Source organism: Zonotrichia leucophrys, chromosome 4, assembly GCF_028769735.1.
Source record: "Zonotrichia leucophrys gambelii isolate GWCS_2022_RI chromosome 4, RI_Zleu_2.0, whole genome shotgun sequence".
Taxonomy (NCBI): domain Eukaryota; kingdom Metazoa; phylum Chordata; class Aves; order Passeriformes; family Passerellidae; genus Zonotrichia; species Zonotrichia leucophrys.
The window spans coordinates 71,019,228-71,039,731 of NC_088173.1; the positions used below are offsets into that span (position 1 = coordinate 71,019,228).

Below are 20,504 nucleotides of genomic sequence, written 5' to 3' on the forward strand. Positions count from 1 at the left end.
GGTCTGGGTTAATCTGTGAGCTCCTCGCTGGCCTCGTTACCCATTAATGGGCCTTGATCCATCAAAGCGATGGGGGGACCTCAAGGATCATCTTGTTCCATGGGCAGGGACACTTCCCACTGTCCCAGGTGGAGGAAGAATTCCATATTCCATCCAGGAATCCTGGAATGTCCCAATGGGAAAAATTCCATCCAGGAATCCTGGAATGCTCTGATGGGAAAAATTGCATGTTCCAAATAGGAATCCTAGAATGTCCCAGTGGGAAGAATTCCATATTCCACACAGGAATCCTGGAATGCCCAATGTGAAGAATTCCATATTTCACATGGGAATGTCCCAATGGGAAGAATTCCATCCAGGAATCCTGGAATGCCCAATGGGAAGGAACCCACAGGATCTGGGATGCAGCTCCCAGCCCTGAAGGGAAAATCCCTCCCTGGGCATCCCTGGAGCTCCAGCAGCCTCAGGATGGGATCATTCCCTGGATTCCTGGGAACCCAGCAGGGAGCTGCTCCTGTGCCAGGGACCAGGAGAGTCATTGCAGGGAATTACCACAGCCAGGAACAGCAGGAGATGCTGGAAGCCCAGAAACCCCTCCAGAGAGAGGCAGTGGGGAGAGAAGAATCCATGGAATGTGTTGGGTTGGGAAGGACCCTAAATCCCATTCCCATTCCTTCCCATCCATGGGCAGGAGGATGATTCCATGATCCCAGGTGGATCCAACCCCTATGTCCAACCTGGCCTTGGGCATTCCCAGGGATCCAGGGGCAGCCACAGCAAATCTGGGAATTCCAACCCAGCCAGGAATTCCTTGCCAAGATCCCAGCCCAATCTCCCCTTTCCCAGTGGGAGCCATTCCCTGGCTCCTGTCCCTGCAGGCCTTGTCCCCAGTCCCTCTCCAGCTCTCCTGGAGCCCCTCCAGGCCCTGCCAGGGGCTCTGAGGATTTCCTGGAGCCTTCCCTTCTCCAGGGGAACATTCCCAGCCCTCCAGCCTGGCTCCAGAGCAGAGGGGCTCCAGCCCTGCAGCAGCTCCGGGGCCTCCTCTGGGCTCTCTGCAGCAGCTCCACGTCCTCCTGCTGTTGGCCCCAGGGCTGGGGCAGCTCTGCAGGTGTGGCCTCACCTGAGGGAGGGCACAGGGACACAATTCCCACCTTGCCTTTGGCACCAGCCAGGGCTGGGGCAGCTCTGCAGGTGTGGCCTCACCTGAGGGCAGAACCACCCCCCCCCCCCCCCCCACCCCGTGCTGGAGCTGCTTCTGAGGCCACCAAAGCCAGGGGACAGCGAGGAGGGAACATGGCTGGAAATGGGTCACAGGGTTGAGAGTGAGGACAGACAGAGGGACAGGAGGGGGACAGGCAGGGGCTCCAGCCCACAGGAGGAGCCTCTGTGAGGACCCAGCTCAGCAGAAAGGGGTTTGTTGTTTCAACACTCTCAGGTTCACTCCTGCCCATGCCAGCACAGCTCCAGGACATCCCAAACAGCTCCTGACTTGTGCCTTTGGATGCAGGATGTGTCTCCAGGGGCATCCTGCAGAGTGGGGGTCCCTATGTGGGCACCCCCAGCCCTTTCCCCATGTTACCCTGCTTTTTAAAGATTTCCAAAGCCTTCTGATGTCTACATTCTTGTAACAAACTTTCTCACACACTTTCTGTAAATAACTCCTTGTTTTGCATTCTTTTATAGAGGAGGAAAAATCTGGTGGGGTGTTGGTTTGTCCAGTGTCATTGGAGAGATGGCACTGTCACCCTGCAATCCACTGTCACTTTTAGAAATCTATAAATGCTGGAATCAGAAAAGAAACTTTCCTTTTTCCACCTTGGTGTGGGCACTCATGTTGTTTTGGGTTCTTTAGTGCCATCCCCTGGCAGGCGAGCAGCTCCTGAGTCCCACAGCGCCATCCTGCACTAAAGGACTAAGGTGGGACTAGGGACAGATCCAAGCTGGGCCTAGGGATGGATCCAAGCTGGGCCTAGGGATGGATCCAAACTGAGCCTAGGGCTGGATCCAAGCTGGGCCTAGGGATGGATTCAAGCTGGGCCTAGGGATGGATCTAAGCTGGACCTAGAGCTGGATCTAAGCCAGGGGCCTAGGCCTGGATCCTGACCTTGGCATCGCTCCTGAAGCTGGTCTGGACCTACCAATCCCACCAGGGGTTGGAGTGGGCCCTGCAGACCAGCAGCCTCTGCAATCCCAGTGGGAAAAGCTGCAGAAATTGGTTTTCCCTTGGTTTTTCTGTACGCCACCCAAAGCCAGACTCTGTCTTGCTCAGCCTGGTGCCTTTCAAGCATCCTTCCCTGAATCCTGGAATCCCAGAAGGGTTTGGGTTGGAATGGACCTTAAAGTTCCTCCAGCCCCAGCCCCCTGTCCTGGGCAGCAGTTTTTAAAACACCTCTCAATTACTCCTGGGTCCCACAGTGCCATCCCCTGGCAGGGCAGCAGCTCCTGGGTCCTTTAGTGCTATCCCTTCCCTGAACCTTTGCCCCCAGGCACAAAGGGGCTGGCAATGCCAAGCTCAGGGCTGGCAAAGCCAAGCTCAGCATTTCTGGACTCAGGGAAAGGGAGGTGGCCTCTCCTCCATGCTGGGAAATCTCCCAGGAGGGGCACAGGAGCTCCTGCTGACCTAGGGCAGCTGTCTGGCTTTGGGAGGGGTCAGGGGTGAGATGGGTTTCATTTTGGGGGGATTTAGGGGCTTTAGGTGCTGCCCTGCCCACAACAAAACCCAGCCCCAGCTTTGGCTCCTGCCTGAGCCGGCTCAGCCCAGCCTAGCACGGGCACAAAGGGCACAGTGTGTCCCCAGCACGGGGAGGGGGCTCAGGGGGTCACCCCAAAACACAGAGCCCTGCCCTCCTGCCCCAAACTGCTCTTGAGGCCAGCATGGGGCTCTCTGCAGCATTTTTTAGGGATTTCAGCCCAGGATGCACCTGCACAGCTCCTGCCCTGCTCAGTGGGAAGGAAAAGGGGGAAAAGAGGGAAAAGGGATGAAATGCCCTGCACAGGGTTTTGCTGCAGGAGGTAGGATGGGAAGTTGTGAGATTTGGGGAAAATCAGAACTGCCTGGGGGACACCCAAGAGCTGGAGGGGTTTTTGGGCTGGAAAGCTGCACTTGATTCCCAGTAGGAATCTCTCTCTCCAAGGCCTTTTAGGGATAAACTGTCCAGGTAAGAAATGACACCTGAATTATTTTTACTTTTAACCCAATAACCAACCACCCATGGCCTGCAATGGGGAATTTTTTATCCAATGACACAAAAACACCCAAACCCATGGAGGAGAAGGAGAAGGAGAAGGAGAAGGAGAAGGAGAAGGAGAAGGAGAAGGAGAAGGAGAAGGAGAAGGAGAAGGAGAAGGAGAAGGAGAAGGAGAAGGAGAAGGAGAAGGAGAAGGAGGAGAATGAGAAAATGAAAAGGAGAAGGAGAAAAGGAAAAGGAGAAAAGGAAAAGGAGAAAAGGAAAAGGAGAAGGAGAAGAAGAAGAAAAGGAGAAGGAGATGTAGGAGAGGGTGGCTCATTTTGGGCTCACTCCGTGCAGGGTTCACCCCTAGCCCAGGGAACATCGCTGCCCAAACCCCGTGGCTCCCCAGGGGACACACGGATCCATGGGGACACACCTGCCCAGGTGAGCTGTGGGAATTAGGAGAGCTCTGGGGAGCTCCAAACTCCTTTATTTTTAACGCCCTTCTGTATTTCCCCTCCTCGAGCCGCTGGCAAAGACCCTGGCAGGGGTACGTAGATTCCTAATTACAAAATGATGCCAAAGGATGGGTGTGGAGGCAGGAGGAGGCTGGAACCCCGCTCCATCCCCTCCCCACACCGCGCTGCTTTTCCAGAGGCATTCCCGGGCTCCCAGCTCCAGCCGGGCTCTGTTCCCCGGTCTCGGGACGCCCTCAGCTGGTGACAGAAAACGCCGGGAAAGGGAAATAAAATTTACAGTGACATTTCGTCTTCTCATCCCGCAGCACCCACCGGGCACCGGCTGGTTCCCCGGGAACTCCAGAACCCAGGGAGTGTTGGCACCCAGAGAACCCTGGCATCCGCAGTGATGCTGGCACCCAGGGGGTGCTGGTACCCAAAAATGCTGGCACCCAGGGGATTTAGGTACCCGAAGACGCTGGTCCATGGGGGATGCAGGTACCCAGGGGATGTTGGTACCCAGGGGGATGCAGGTACCTGGAGGATTGATACCCAGAGAATGATGATGCCCAGGGGATGCTGGCACCCGGGACGGCTGATACCTGGTGGATGTTGGCATCCAGGTGATATTTGTACTCAGGGGATGCTGGTACCCAGGTGTGGAGTCTTAATTTCTTTTTCAAAGGTCGGGATTAAATGTGTAGATGGAATTTCTCGTTGGGACTCAAATGTTTGTTAGTTCTTATCTCTGTCACAGTCTCACAAACCCTGAGTTCTGCAGCACTTCACTCTCACAAGCCAAAAATGGAGCCCCATCTCTCTCTCTCCAAGGCTTTTTAATGATAAACTGTCCAATTAAGAAATGACACTTGAATTATTTTCACTTTTAACCCAATACCCAATGACCTGTGCCCTGCAATGGGGACTTTTTGTCCAATGACACAAAAACACCCAAACTCGAGGAGGAGGAGGAGGAGGAGAAGGAGGAGGAGAAGGAAAAGAAGGAGAAGGAGGACCAGCCTCCACCCCAAACCCTCCATCTTGCTCTATATACATCACTACATTCCAAACCCTTAAACTCTGATTTTCCCACCCTGTGATATCACACACTTCTGTTCAAACTCCACACCCACAATCCCAGTTCCACCATTCCATTCTGGAAGATTCTCTGCACCCTCAGGCCAATGCAATATTCTCCTGGGGATCAGAGCCTGTCAGCACAGAAAGTCTGGAATTCTCAGCAATTCCCAGGGTTCCATCTCCCAGGGGATGCTGATACCCAGGAACAGTGACACCCAGGGGACATTGGGATCTGTTGAATGGTCCCTGAAAATGACCCAGAGCCAGCACTGAGGACATGGACCTGTCCCAGCAGGGTCAGATGAGACCCTGGAGCTGCTCTGGAGCCAGGCTGGGAGAGCTGGGAATGTTCCCCTGGAGAAGGGAAAAATCCAGGGAATCCTCAGAGTCCCTGAAGGGGCTCCAGGAGAGCTGGAGAGGGACTGGGGACAAGGCCTGCAGGGACAGAAGCCAGGGAATGGCTCCCACTGGGAAAGGGGAGATTGGACTGGGATCTTGGCAAGGAATTCCTGGCTGGGAGGGTGGGCAGGGGCTGGGCTGGAATTCCCAGATTTGCTGTGGCTGCCCCTGGATCCCTGGCAGTGCCCAAGGCCAGGCTGGACATTGGGACTTGGATCCACCTGGGACAGTGGGAGGTGTCCCTGCCATGGATGGGGTGGGATGGGATGAGATTTAAGGTCCCTTCCAACCCAAACCATTCCAGGATTCTGGAGCCCCTCTGCCCTGGCAGAGCTGGGAATGTTCCCCTGGAGAAGGGAAGACTCCAGGCAGAGCTCAGAGCCCCTGGCAGGGTGTGGAGGGGCTCCAGGAGAGCTGGAGACAGACTGGGGACAAGGGACAGAGGGACAGGGCACAGAGAACACACAGAGGACAGGAAAATTGGGATCTTGGGAAGCTCTGAGGTTCTTTTATGCAGAGAGCCAGATCCCAAAATATTCCTGCCCAAAAGGGGATGGGGAAAGCCCCCAGGAATGTAGGTGAGGAGAGGGGGGACATTTCAGCAGGAGCCAGCCCAGGGAGGCTTCCCAGCCCCATAAACCCAGCAGGAATCAAATCTCAACATTCCCAGCGCCAGGGCTGGGAGCTCAGAGGGAATTTTGCTAATGAAAGTCCTAGGCAGGAAGGAAAGCTGAAAGCAGGCAGCAGGGCTGGCTGGGGAGGAGGGATTTAGGAGCTTAAATGAACACAGAATTAATGAAAAGGCTCAGAGAGGGGAGGCCAGGACTCCAGGAGGGAATTCTGGTGCTTGCTGGGTGAAACCAGGGCTTAACCCAAGATCCTCCTCCCACCCTGGCAGGAATTCACCCACCCCCAAAGACACAGCAGAAACTCCAGAGCAGACAGTCCTCAGGACTTTAATGAGTTTAGAATTTTAATGATTGGAGAGCCAGGGGAGCAAAATCTGAGCTGCAGGTTTGGGGTGGAGGGGGCACAGAGGGGCATTTCCAGGGCACATTTCAGGGCTTCAAAACAACTCTTCTGCATCAGCTTTCCAGAGGAAAAGTCTCTGTGTGTCTGTGCCTGCTGGAGGAAGGAAAAATAACAAAAAAAGCCCCACAAATAATTAAAAGGGAGGGGCTGAAGCCCCTAAGCAAGGCTTGGACCCCAAACCTGCAAGGGCAGCAGGGCAGGAACTCAGGGCTGTGCCTTTGCTATGAGCTCTGCTCAGTTTCTGTGAGCTGGTGACCTCAGCCAGGCTCCCAAAATTCCCAATTCTCCAAGGCTGCTCCCTCTCCTGGCGGTCACTGGTGTTTGTGGCAAAAGCACCGGGAGAGGCTTTGCTGCTCCTTGCCCAGTGTGAGAGTCTGTCCGAATTTTCCCTCATCTGCCTCACCATAGTCATTGGGGGACCACTGAAGAGAAGACCCCCCTGCCTAAAATCTCTGGCTCTGAAGGAGAAAGTCACACACCAACAAGGCCCCGAGACCTGAGAGCTCAGTGTGAGACAGAATATCCATCCTGAACTAGGTAAAGTGTCTAGGAGAGGTAAAGGGTCTGTGGAGCTAAAGCTGAAGGAGAGGCCGCGTTCCAGAGACAGCGAGGAGACAGAGAAAGAAAAACAGAAAAACCACGAGGTCAATCTGCCCCCGACCTAGGAATTCCTCCGATAAAGAAGAATTAGTGCTAAGTGTCATGCAAGATGAATATGTATGAACTTATTGTGAAACTGTATGCATATGCATTTGGAAGGGGGATAAAAGGAGGTCTGAAATCTTCAGGGGTACGCATGCCCTTTTGGGGAGTCTTGCGTCCGGCGCGTCGTAATAAAGCATACCGGGCTTTACAACTTTTACAAGTTGTGAGGTTTCTTTTCTCCGCAAAACATTTTGGGGAGCCAGCCAGGAGTTCTCTGTCCCCGCGGGGGCAGGGGGGATAGACGGACCTCCAAGGCGCGCCCCAGGATTTTTTCCTGGTGGGGCTCCGCTTGTCTCAACTTGCCACCTGCGAGGACAGACAACGACCCGCTGGCCTGCGGAGGAGAATACGGTATGTATGGGGCCCCAGGGGGGGAAGAACAAGGAAAGAACAAGGGAATTAACGACCCAGAGACGTCTGGGATCAGCCGATAGAGCGGCTGTATTAGAGACGGGGTTCGTTCCATCGTCATGATAGAGCAGGACTGCCAGCGGCTCCGGGGTAAGCTAGCTGCAGCTGATAGAGCGGCTGTATTAGAGACGGGGTTCGTCGCCTCGTCGTCCTGATAGAGCAGGACTGCCAGCGGCTCCGGGGGTAAGCCGGGTGAACCCGTGTATGCGTGTATTAGAATTCAGATTCTGATAGGGCAGAGCTGAATTCGCGTATGTTTCTTCTGTTTGTGCGTGTGTGAGTGGTGTCCGGACACTGTGTTGCTGTATGGTTAATGTGTGTGGCCAGTGCACTGTGTTTGTGATCGTGCAGGTGATATGTGTATGGTGTATAAAAGAGAGTAAATCTACAGTGCCCTACAGTGCGGGGATGGGTCAGTACTCCCCGTGTTTGAAGCAGCCGAGTGAGGCCAGAGGCGCCGGCTGCAGCAGGCTGCGGGGGCAAGGAGAGAAGTGCCCGCGGAGAAGCGAGTGGAGGAATGTCAGTGATGGTATTTATCGTGTTTGAATGTAGTGATTTGTGTAGATTTGGTACATTTTAACCGTGAGTATGAGCTCAGAGAGTTCCTTTGCCTTGGATGTTTGGACTTGATCTCTAGACTGTGTGCTGTTATTTTGATTGTGTCCAGGAAAATTGATTTGAGTAAATGCCGAATTATGGTGTGCTGTGTTGTGTTGAGAAAAGTGAGCACTTTGAGAAATAAGCCCTTTCCCAGTGATTTTGTGTGGTGATTTTTTTTCCGCTGCATTGTGGTAATTTGATTCTCAGATTGTATAGTGGTGTTTGTGGAGATTTTAAGATTTTGTTGCAACAAGAGTAGCATTTTACATAGGAGAACTATAGTACGGTGATTTATGTTTAACTTCGATAAAGCGAGTTAAAGGAATTCCAAGAATTCTCCCCCTCATAGTAATTCAAGCCATGGCTCTAGTGAATTTGAGATAAGGGGGAGGGGGGGGAGTGAGTGCGTGTGTCTGTGTCTGCAGGTATATCAGAGTTTTGGCTGTGACTAGCACAGCCTTTTTGCAAAGCAGCAAAACAAGTGTAAGTAGACACAGTGCCTTAATTAGATTGTGCAAGAAGAGAACTAGAAAAGACTGATATTTTGTAAAACAGAGTTTATATAGAAGAGGTGAATGAGATGAATTAGTTAATGAGACTTATGAGATTTATGAGACTTCAGTTGGTACTGCAGTAAGTCTTTACTGGAAACAATCTGCTGTAGGGATTTAAAGTTCTCTGTAACAAACAGAATAGCCTCCCTTTGTGAGCAATTTCGGGGAGCCTTTGGTACATCAAGAGGCTAGCAGGCTGTGTGAGGTGACAGTGGCTGCGCCCTGGGCACAGGGACAGCTCTGGCTGCCCTGTCTCCCCAGGGAACACGGGAATGGCCTGTGGGCCAAAGCTGGATGTGCAGGTATTATTGCAGTGCGGTGTTTATGAGAAACACTGGTATTGCTGTTTTGCTGTTCCAATAAGTGTCAGGGTACACGCCCCGAGTGTAAATTAAAGGTTTCTGGTCAAGCAGATTCAGAACCTAAGGTCTTAGAGCTTGTGTGTGGGAATTACATCTGATACCTGCCACCTGGAGCTGTGTGTATAGGAGGAAAACTGAGAAACTACTGTGAAGGTCTGTAAAAAGGTTTGAATGGAAGCGGGATAGGGCAAGGAGAAATAAATAATAAGAACTGACCAGAGCAAACAGGTTCCTAAATTAGCCCCTTTTGGGAGGGGCTCATTGGGAGGAGGTTGCCAGTAAGAGCAGCTCAGAAAATAAAAAGATTTATAGTGCTTCATTGCTGTTAGTACTGTTTTATAACAGGAAGATAAATGGGATAGTTTTTGTATGCTGAAATGTCTTTTGTTTTAAGAAATCACCCAGAATGACAAAGAGACTGTGAGATCAGACTGCTCTCTGGTCTTGGCCCCTGAAAAGGAAAACAAGGCAAAGAGAAAGCAAATCAAACATGTTGTTCAGCATGCAGCATAAGATAGCAACGTATGAAATCAGGCAAGGATTATCACGCTGAAATGCGAAGCAATCACAGTTCGCAAAATGAGTACATATGATTTGTAAAGGCTTCCTCCCAAGGTAAGGGAGGAGGGGTAAAGGTAACCTTCCCAAAAGGGAAGAATTTTTGTCAGCACAAGGGTCATGTGTTCAGTTTTAAATAAAGCTTTAGTACCTGTGGAGAATGTTTATGTTGTAGTGTGGGGAATGAACAACTGGCCAGTCTGAAAAGGCATACTTTTGAAAACCTTTAAAGTAACATGTGTACTATGTGTACCTAAAAGCTTTTGTACAATTCGCTCAATTTGCTAAAATATTCTCAAATGAGAAAGGTTACTCTGGAGGCAAATAATATAAAGATGTTAGGCTTAATATTAACAGACACTGAAATTAAGAAAGACATTAGTAAGGAGATATTAGAATAAGTAAATAAGTGTTTTCAAGGGTATGGGCCTCTGCTGCACCAGGGAGAGTGAAAGATGCTCCCCCATGGGATGCTCCCCCATCAAGCTTAATGAAAGAACACAACCAGTGAGAACTGAGTAGTACCCTCAAAAGGAAGGTAAGGAAGGAATCAGTCCAATAACTGGTAGTACTGGATTAAGAGCTGTCAATAAGATAACACAGAATTTGTACCCTGTGGTAGCAAATCCATAGACCTTACTAACTTGTTTAACACCTGAGCTAACCTGGTTCACTGTTTTAGGCCTAAGAGATGCCTTCTTTTGCCTCCCTATCCATGAAGCCAGCCAGAACATTTTTGCATTCAAACACAAGCTCACACAGTCCATGTGCCTGAAGGCTTCAAAATTCTCCACTCCGATTGGAGAACAGCTTGCAAGGACCCAGAGTCCCAGGAAGCTCCACAAGAGGAAAGGAGGCTGTTGCAGTACGTGGATGATCTTCTAGTAGTCACTCGGACGAGGGAAGCAAGAGAAGCCTGGACGGTAAGCCTTTTGAATTTCCTAGGACTCCAAGGATGCAGAGTCTCAAAGAAAAAGGCACAGGTAGTGAAACAGAAGGTAATCTACCTGGAGTAAGAAGTGAGTGCTGAGCAGCAGACTTTAAGGCAGGGAAGCCCTATGCCAAACCCTGAACCCCAGACAACGAAAGAACTCCAAACCTTCTTAGGCATGGCAGTGTAGTGCCAGCTGTGGGTTCATAATTGTGGACTGTTCTCCAGACCCCTCTATGCTCTTATTGCCAATGGGAACTGAGATCTCCAGTGGACAAGAGACACCACACGGGCCTTTCTCCAGCTAGAGAGTCCCCTCATGTCGGCTCCAGCTTTGAAACTTCCAGATGTAAGTAAAGCATTCTTTCTATTTTTCCATGCAAGGAATTGCTCTGGGAATATTGGCTCAGGACTTGGGTCCATACTGAAGGGCAGCTGCTTACTTCTCTAAGCAACTAGATGCAACAGCCAAAGGATGGCCAGGTTGCCTCAGAGCTGTAGCAGCAGTTGTGCTGAACATTCAAGAGGCACACAAGTTTATCCTGGGACAAAAATGACTGTGCTAGTGTCCCACACAGTGTCTGTAGTACTGGAAGTAAAGGGTGGCCACTGGCTTTTCACCAGAGAGGTTTCTGAAATACCAGGCCATCATGGTAGAGCAAGATGATGGAGAGATAGTGGTGACTAATATTGTCAACCCAGCTTCTTTTCTCAGTGGAATCAAGGAGAAGCAGTACACCATGATTGCCTAGAGACCACTGAAGCTACCTACTCCAGCCGCCCAGACTTAAAGGACACTCCTCCGGACGATGCAGAGACCTGGGTCACTGACAAGAAAGCGACATTGCAAAGTTCACAGTGACTACCTGCAGAGAGGTAATAGAGTCTGGACCCTTACCAACAGGTACCTCTGCACAGGATGCTGAGATAAATGCATGGACCCATGCCTTAGAAACAGCAAAAGGCATTCAGAGTTGTGCATGCACATGGAGCCATCTGGAAGGAGAGGGGACTGCTGACCTCACAGGGAAAGAAGAGACAATCCAGCTGCTGGAAGCAGTTCGGCTACCTGAAAAGGCATATTAAGGCACACCAGAGAGTGAGCTTAAAATTGGAGGAAAGAAATGAGCTGGCGGATGGAGAGGCAAAGAAAGCAGCAAAGGGTGAGGTACAGATTTTCCTCGAAGGTAAGCCATAATACAATAATACTAATCAAAAGAGACGTACAACTGCAAGGGGTGGGCTACCATTGAAAGAGAGCTAGTAATCCCCTCCCATTTTCGTGGTTACTAGTGAAGGAAGGGCACTAGAAAACACACTAGGGCCTAATTACTTAAAGCCTTTTATAGAGTGTGGCTCCTTTCTCAAAATGACCGAGGCTGCGAGTGATACAGAGTGCACTGGAATGAAGTGTTGACTTTGAAGTAGTAATTCCCACAGGCTTTCTAGAACACACATCTGATTGAAAGGACTGTTGTATCATTGTCAGGAATCTATATGCCACTATCACTCAGGTGAGCTGATAATGTGATCCTTGCCTCCAGACTAACCTCAAAATACCCCCGGGCCAAAACTTGGTCAGACTGGGAGAGGCCATGGGCCTGTATAGCAGTGGCAAATCAACTTTTCAGAACTCCCAAGGAAAGGGGGGTATCAGTATTTACTGGTATTAATAGATACATTTTCAGGGTGGCCAGAAACATTCCCCACCAGAACTGTCAAAGCTCAAGAGGTGACCAGATCATTTTTACAAGAGATAATACCACGCTTCAGAGTTCCAGCCACAATATCCTCAGATAAAGAATCACCTTTCATTTCCAAAATAGTGCAACAGATTAGTAGCCATCTGGGCATAGATTAAGAACTTCACACCCCATACTGCCCCCAATCAAGCGGCCAGGGGGAGAGAATGAATCATTTGATTAAGCAGCAAATCGTAAGACTGGGGCAAGAAGCTCTTCCACTAGCACTATTGCAAATTCAAACTAAACCTTTTGAGCTAAAGGAATGCTGAATCCTTTTGGAATGCCTTATAGAAGACAATAGAATACAAGGGGAATGTCCAGAATGTCCACTTACATGGTGGCATTAAGCAAACAGCTCAGAGTAATTGAGAAACTTGTGGCTGGAACTCGGAGCAGGGAGTTGGATAGCCTGGGGTTGATGTATATGTTAAGTCTCTTACAGAGAAGACTTCGGAACCACAGTGGGAGAGACCACTGCAAGTACCTCTCACCACCTTCACTGCAATCAAAATCAAGGAGCAGAATGCTGGATCCATCACTCTCGGGTGAAGAAGGCCCAGAAGCCCCTTCAGGAGTGACACCAGGAGACAATGAACTGAGACTAAAACTTATTCGGGCAAAATGAGTATATTGCGGTCGGGAGTAGCTCATACTTTAGTGTACAGAATTGTTTTGTATGGAATTATAACTGAAGTTTTAGAACTAGAGAGTACCTCTACCCAAAGCAATGCTGAATGGCCTTGGTCCCTGGCATTTAATCAGTATACTGGATCCATAGGAAAACCTTCTGAGATAAAGAAGGTTTATATTAAACATATCTACTGTAGTAATCCACGAGAATCAAGTATGTGAGCAGTAAAAATAGCAAGAACAGGAGCTGTAAACACTTCAAGGAATCTGAAGAGAAGAAATCAAAGTAAAGTGCTTAGTCATCAATAGGATGGCTTATGAGAGACCAGATGTAATTAGTGTCTGAACCTCCCCTGGTGTATATGAGCACCAGGAAGTCTGTGATGACCTAAGTGAATCAGACTGTTGGTGTAATTTCACCCTGACACAGCCTGTAGAAGTGACCTGCCTTTGAGCTCAAGTTACTGTCAGATTTTCATTTGAATTCAAAGTGGACACTGCACTTTTTACCACAGCGGGGCCTTATAAGGTGATTTTCCTTATTTATAGCTATCCCTTTTCCTACTGAGATTTGGATCAGTGATTGTCCCAGTCTGAGGTGGTTGGATTCTGCTTAAAAGAGGTAGAGAGAGAGAGACCCCCTCAGAGCTCAGCAGCAGGCTGTAGGATTTTGAGCATCACTTTTGTGCTGAGTGTTTCAAATAGCAGAAACCTGATCCCAGTTTCTTCTGAGGCACTGCAATGAATTTAGGCTTTTCTCTCAAGATTTCCCCTCCATTATCTTCTGCCCTGAACACAGTCCACAGCTTGATCTTAGCTAAGGGCAAGGTGGGTGACCAGGAGAGACATTCCTGCTTGCCACACATCTGGGAAATCAGGTGCTTTGGAGGGAGAGAGAGAAGTTAAGATTCCCTGAAGTCTCTACATTTCAGAACAAACATCTGTCTCAAGTATGACCTAAACCTCTGTCAGATACACTTGTGAAGTGTGTCTGAATTTGTAGTAGGAGCCCAGCACATCCCTCTGGCAGGGAGGGATGATCATGGACAGAAAGCAGTTCCTGTTCCCCATAACAAACATCTAACTGGCATATTAGGGACAAGATTAGGAGTTTTAAATAGAATTGATTCAGAAATACTGATGAATAAACTGGCTGCTGCAGCAGGTAGCCTAACAAAATTGAAGCAGCCTTTATAGTAATCTCTACTGGCATTAGGAACTAGCCAGTGACAGGTTTCAAAAGTACTGCCAAAGTAAAGAAGAATGAACAGGCCGGGGACCAAGACCACAAATTGATAGTAGAAGCACTTAGTATAGTTCAAGATAATGTGTCTTTAGCTTTCAGTTGTATACAAGCACAGTTATGGATACAAGCAACAGCAGCTCTGATCATATAGGAAAGGGGTGAAGGTAATTTTCCAGCTGAAATTCAGAAAATTGAATGGGATAATGCAATTGATTTTGAAAGGAAGTTTTAATCCTGGTGGATTATGGTGAATTTCACCTATGATCCTATTTCTAATGTGGCCACTGCCTTTGTGCTTACCATATGTAATGCCACTGTTTATGTTATCCATCCCATCATTGCCCTAAGATTAAACCATGAAGAAACAACACTCTATCCTTCAGAACATAGAGTGTGGGCACAAAAAGATGAATGAAAAGTGGCAGGTAGTAAACTTAGAATCCTGCATTACTAGAGAACAAATGGGATTCATTTGTGAAAGCAATACTGCTAATGCCCAGGATGTGTTTGGACACTGAACAGAGTATTTGTCACTTTGAAATTCATCCAGTCACTGACCAGAAAACTGTGCTCGTATATACTGGAAAAGGGTGTATGTTTGAGAACTGCTTGTACTGCTGTACAAATTAATAGCAATGATGTTATTCTGTCTAGTAGAAACCATTCTAATCTCTGTATTTGTATTTGTAATTTTGTTAAGATTATTGGGTGTGATTTTTTGTATTTGGTACCAGTAACATCCCACCAGCTGATTACAGCCAATTACACAATGTATCACAGACTACCACCTACCCCTATCGGGGTGAACCTTACATTGGTAAAACAATAAATAAGCACCAAGACCTATTAGAAGTCTTGAAAGAAATCCGAGAAAGTGGAAAGAAAACCTTAATTACTGTCCAACATGGTACAAAAGAAATAACCAGAGTTCTACAAAGAATAAAATACGGATAATCACTGGTGAGATGTGATCTTTGGGTGATCACCAACTGCAAATGGAATCTTTGATAAGTTGTGCCACCCTATTCTAGTTTTACTAATATTAGTTGGGATAAGCTTAGGATTATCTATTACATTGTTAATTTGGAACTGGAGAATGCTACAACGAATAGCTGTACTAACCTCTTTGTCAAATGTACATGGTAAAGCGCTAAAAGACACTTATTGTCGTGGAAATTTTCCTTAAGTAAAAGAATTTACTTATTTCCTAGGAAAGGGGGGAATGAGACAGAATATCCATCCTGAACTAGGTAAAGTGTCTAGGAGAGGTAAAGGGTCTGTGGAGCTAAAGCTGAAGGAGAGGCCGCGTTCCAGAGACAGCGAGGAGACAGAGAAAGAAAAACAGAAAAACCACGAGGTCAATCTGCCCCCGACCTAGGAATTCCTCCGATAAAGAAGAATTAGTGCTAAGTGTCATGCAAGATGAATATGTATGAACTTATTGTGAAACTGTATGCATATGCATTTGGAAGGGGGATAAAAGGAGGTCTGAAATCTTCGGGGGTACGCATGCCCTTTTGGGGAGTCTTGCGTCCGGCGCGCGTCGTAATAAAGCATACCGGGCTTTACAACTTTTACAAGTTGTGAGGTTTCTTTTCTCCGCAAAACACAGTGCTAGGTTTTTGTTTTCACAGGTGTTGTTTGCTGTGTGCTACACTGAGCCCAATGAGAAGAAGAAGGGGGCACCGTGGCCTGTTGGCAACAACAGCCTTGGGAGCTGTCCCACCTCTCAGCCTGGCTGGACTTCTCCTGAGTTTCAGGTGGTCCCCCCACAGAAGACCCTCACCTGTTTTACAACCACTGTGACGGACAGACTGGGATGTAAGGAGCCTCTCCATCAGGGACTGAGACATGGAACCCCCATGTGCAAAGGCCCCTCTGCTCCTTCCAAGGACTGAGACATGGAACCCCATGTGCAAAGGCCCCTCTCCATCAAGGACTGAGACATGGAACCCCCATGTGCAAAGGCCCCTCTGCTCCTTCCAAGGCCTGGGACTGACACCCCCAGCCCAGGGGAGGTGTGTGGGGGACCAAAGCTGGCCAAAGCGAGATGTTTGCCTGCAGGTTGTGACCACTGGACCAAGAAGACAATGGCTCTGGTTTACTGCTGAGAGCATGGACTGCCTGTTACATCAATTCCTTATTGTACCTGTTTCCCCCCTCACAATTTCCAATAGAGTTATCATAATAAAAACCTCTGAGTTAGATAGAGATTTTGAGATCTCCCCGACGTAACAGGCGGACCCTCAACTGGACTGGACCAAAGGACTTCATCTCTACGTTTGGTAGCTCCATCCCCCTCTTTCTCTTTCTCTCTTCTCTCTCTTTCTCTATCTTTTTCTCTCCCTTAATCCCTCTATTTTGCTGTGGTCATTCAATAAAGGTGCATTTGTTTTATCACTGCAAACCCCCTTGTACCATGTTGGTTCTTTTGCACCCTGAGATCACCCCACAAACCATCACGAGCCTCGCTCATAAGGACAGATCATGACACCCAGAACCCAGCCCAGCCCTGCAGGAGCCCCAGGGGAGCAGGGACAGAGCCAGGGATCCAAGGATTGTCACTGTGATATTTTCTGGAAAATCCCTTTGCCAGGATTTTCCTCCTGAGAAGCCTCAGAAAAGAAATGCAAACAAGAATTATCTGATTGCTTGGAATGTGCTCTGGATGTTGGTCACCCACAGGTGCATCTCTGATTGGTTTCATGGGAATTGTTTTTAATTAATGACCAATCCCAGTCCAGCTGTGTGGGACTCTCTGGTCAGCCACAAAATTTTTATTATTTCTTATATTATTTATATTATTCCTTTCTACTCTTCTGATGTCTCATTTATCTTTTCTTTAGTATAGTTTTAGAATATAATTGTCTTTTAATATAATATCATATATCATATCATATCATATAATGAAATAATAAATCAGCCTTCTGAAACATGGAATCAAGATTCTCATCTCTTCCCTCATCCTGGGCACCCTCAAACACCACACAGGGGACATCCCTAGCCCAGGAATGGCTCCTTGGGGGACACAGGGGGACACAGCTCCTGCTGGGGCCTCTGTGGGGCTGGCACAAACTCCTTTGGCTACCACAAACTCCTGAATTCGAGCCTTCCAGGGCAATTCCATCAGGAAAAATCCCAAATCCCTGGGAGTGAGGGACTGCAGCCCTGCCAGTGAGGGCTCAGCAGCAGGAGCTGCTGCCCAGCCCCACAAGGGCACCACAAGGCACACAGAGCCAAAAAAGGGCACCACAAGGCACACAGAGATGAAAAGGGCACCACAAGGCACACAGAGATGTCCTTAAAGCCTCCCAAATCCCAGGATTTGAACAAGGTCCCGCTGGAGACACCAGGGAAAGGCTCAGCTGAAAGCAAAGCAGGGAGAGAAAAGTGGAGGGGCTCAGATGTCAAAGAAATCCACGTGAGCTCCGGAGGGAAAGGAATCCTCCTGCAGGAGCTGGAGCAGCTTCTGGGCTGACACAGAGCTCGGGATGAGCTGGCCCTGCTCCTGCAGCCTCTGGAAGCGCTGGCGCAGCCCAGGGTCCCGAGTCCTGCTCCGGGCCAGGAGCTGCATGTCCGTGTCCAGGGGGCCTGGGGAAAGGAAAAATCACCCAAAAATTCACTTCAGGAGAGAGGAAAATCCAGGGGTTGTGTCCCCCTCTGGAGCCAGGCTGGGAGAGCTGGGAATGTTCCCCTGGAGAAGGGAAAAATCCAGGGAATCCTCAAAGTTCCTAAAGGGGCCTCAGGAGAGCTGCAGAGGGACTGGGGACAAGGGATAGAGGGACAGGAGCCAGGGAATGGCTCCCACTGGGAAAGAGGAGATTGGGCTGGGATCTTGGCAAGGAATTCCTGGCTGGAATGGAATTCCCAGATTTGCTGGGGCTGCCCCTGGATCCCTGGGAATGCCCAAGGCCAGGCTGGACATTGGGATAGTGACAGATGGTGTCCCTGCCCATGGATGGGGTGGGATGGGATAATGGGGTGGGATGGGATGCGATGGGGTGAGATGGGATGCGATGGGGTGGGATGGGTTTTCAAGTCTCTTCCCCCAGTCCAGGCTGGAATTCCATGATCCCGATGAAAAAGCCAGCTGGGAGATGGCCTTTGAGTCCAGCACAGGGAACTGGCCTCCCCTCTGTGCTGCTGGGGGCTGGAGGGGCAGGAGCAGGGCTGGGCTGCAGGAATGCCCATCCCAAAGGCAGGAGAGGGTGGAGCTGCTCCCCTCACCTGGGGCATAGTTGAGCACACGCACTCCGGGCTCCTCCAGGGCCAGCACACGGAACATCATGTCCCTGGCAGCCTTGCCAGAGCAGTACAGGGCCCAGCTGGGGAAGGGTTCCAGGGCACACAGGGATGAGATGTTCACCACGGTCCTGCTGCAGCCAGGCCGGGCCCCAAAGGCCCTCAGGGCTGTGGAGGTCAGGCAGAGGGCTGAGCTGATGTTGAAGGAGAAGTAGGAGTTGATCTCCTCCAGGTCGGTGAGGTCCAGGAAGGATTTGGAGATGTCTCCCAAGGAGCCTGGGAATTGCAAATGTGGAATGGTTTGGGATGGGGGGGGATCTTAAACAATGTCCTTCCACTGCCCCAGGGTGCTTCCAGTGTCCAGCCTGGCCCGGGACACCTCCAGAAAGGTGGAAAATGAGTTCTTACAGATCAATCCCACAGCCAATCCCTTTGGCTGCCACGTTCCACACCCAACACTCCCAGAGCTTTGGGGCCCAGCCCCTGTCAGGGCTCACAGCAGCCTGAGGAGCCCAGCCTGGCCCATTTCGGGTTACAGTGACCCAGCAGTGACAGGGGACAGGGACCTGCCCTGCCAGCCATGTGCCAATGCAAACAGCTCCCAGGCTGGAGCACCATGTCCCCAAGGGCCACCACAGGCCCTGTGCCAGAGCACTCCCAGATCCTGGAGCCCCAATGGAACCCAGGGGTGATTTACAGCCATTATGGGTAAAAAGGGCACTGAAGGCATTAAAGGTACGAGAAAGAACCCACAAGGTGGGGCTGGAATTTTGTCTGAAGCTTTGGATTCGGGGAGCAGGGGGATGAGAAGGTGCAGGAGGGCCCAGGAAAACCTTGGGAGCAGCAAAGCACTCCAGGAACCCCCCAATTAATTCCTTTAATAAACCCACACCGGGACAGGGGGAAATCCCGCAGCTCCTTTTCTCTTTTGGGGTACTTGCCAGCACCCCAAGCCCGGAGCCGCGCGGGGCTGGCCCGGCTGTCCCCGGGGGCGGAGGGCAGCGGCTCGGGGATGGGACAGACGGGGACAGAGAGGGACAGCGGTGTCGTACCGGCATTATTGACCAGCAGCAGGCGGCCGAAGGACGCGTCCTGCAGCAGCTCCCGCAGGGCAGCGCCCGCCCTCCGCAGCCCCTCCTCGGAGCCCAGATCAGCGGGCACGCACTGCACCCGCAGCTCGCTGCTCCCGGTGCCGCACCCGGTGCCATTGCCGGTGGTCCCGGAGCGCAGCTCGGTCGCCAGCTCGGCCAGCGCATCCGCGGATCGCGCCAGCAGCATCAGCACCGAGCCGGGCCCGAGCTGTGGCGCCAGCAGCCGCGCCAGGCTACGCCCGAAGCCGCGGGAAGCGCCCGTCACCACGCAGGCAGTGGCGGCCCAGCGCCCCGGTACCGATCCCGGTCCCGGTCGCGCTCCCGACCCCGACCCCGATCCCGAACCTGACCCCGACCCTGATCCTGATCCCGATCCCGATCCTGACCCAGAGCCAGAGCCAGACCCCGATCCCGACCCCGACCCAGAGCCAGAGCCAGAGCCAGAGCCAGAGCCAGAGCCGGACCCCGATCCCGATCCTGATCCTGATCCCGATCCCAGCCCTGCTCCCGATCCCGCTCCCGGTGCCCGCTCCATCCCGGAACCCAGCGGAGGGGGCGTGGGAACGTGCCTGCCCACGTGACCCGCCCAATTCATGCCCCCTCCGCTTTGTGAATGGCCGCTGGGAGCGCGCGGGCAGCGCCGCCGGCTCTGATTGGTCGGTGCCAGAGGGCTAGGCCCGCTGCGCGCTCATGGGGCGTGGTCGGAGCAGGGCGCCCCCTGGCGGCCGCTGTGAGGGGGTGCGGTTCCGTGAGGGAGCGGCGGGGCGGGAACGGGACCGGGAATGGGAACGGGACCGGGAACGGGTAAAGGAACGAGACCGGGAATGAGCGCAGCACCAGGAACAGCCACGGAACCGGGATCAGAACCAGCAAGAGCGTGAACAGGACCGGATCTGGAAATGTGGCTGCATCCCTGGAGCGCCGGGCCTCGCCTGCCCACAGCGCGGCTGCCCCTGGGCTTTCCCCCGTTACGTTTATTCAGTGCACTTTTCAACATATTTTTCAAATATGTTTTTATCAAATTTTGAATATTTTAAAAAAACTTTTAAAATATTTTTTTAATTATTTTTAATTTTTTAAAAATATTTTTTAATTTTTTTTCCCCTCGCAGATGTAAATTCCCTTTTATTGTGCCTGCCCAGCCTTGTCCCCACCTCCCCACTCCTGAAGGGCACCAGAGCCTTCCCTCCCCTTTTCCCTCTGCTATCCCGACTTTTGGCACCCAGCACTGCTACTTTACAAGGAAATAAAAGCCTGCTCTGATCACAAAAAGCCCTAAAATTATTTTTA

The 20,504-nt window shown here is 50.7% G+C and overlaps 1 protein-coding gene across 1 annotated transcript; it reads right to left on the reverse strand.

Annotated features, from left to right (window-relative positions):
- Positions 1–15,496: 15,496 nt before the first annotated feature.
- On the reverse strand, positions 15,497–19,776 carry SPR (sepiapterin reductase). The gene is made up of 3 exons (XM_064712110.1): positions 19,176–19,776; positions 18,109–18,399; positions 15,497–17,472 (listed from the first exon to the last, which is right to left on the reverse strand). The coding sequence occupies exons 1-3, from the start codon at positions 19,747–19,749 to the stop codon at positions 17,282–17,284; spliced, it is 1,056 nt and encodes a 351-aa protein (XP_064568180.1). The 5' UTR covers positions 19,750–19,776; the 3' UTR covers positions 15,497–17,281.
- Between the last annotated feature and the right edge of the window lie 728 nt (positions 19,777–20,504).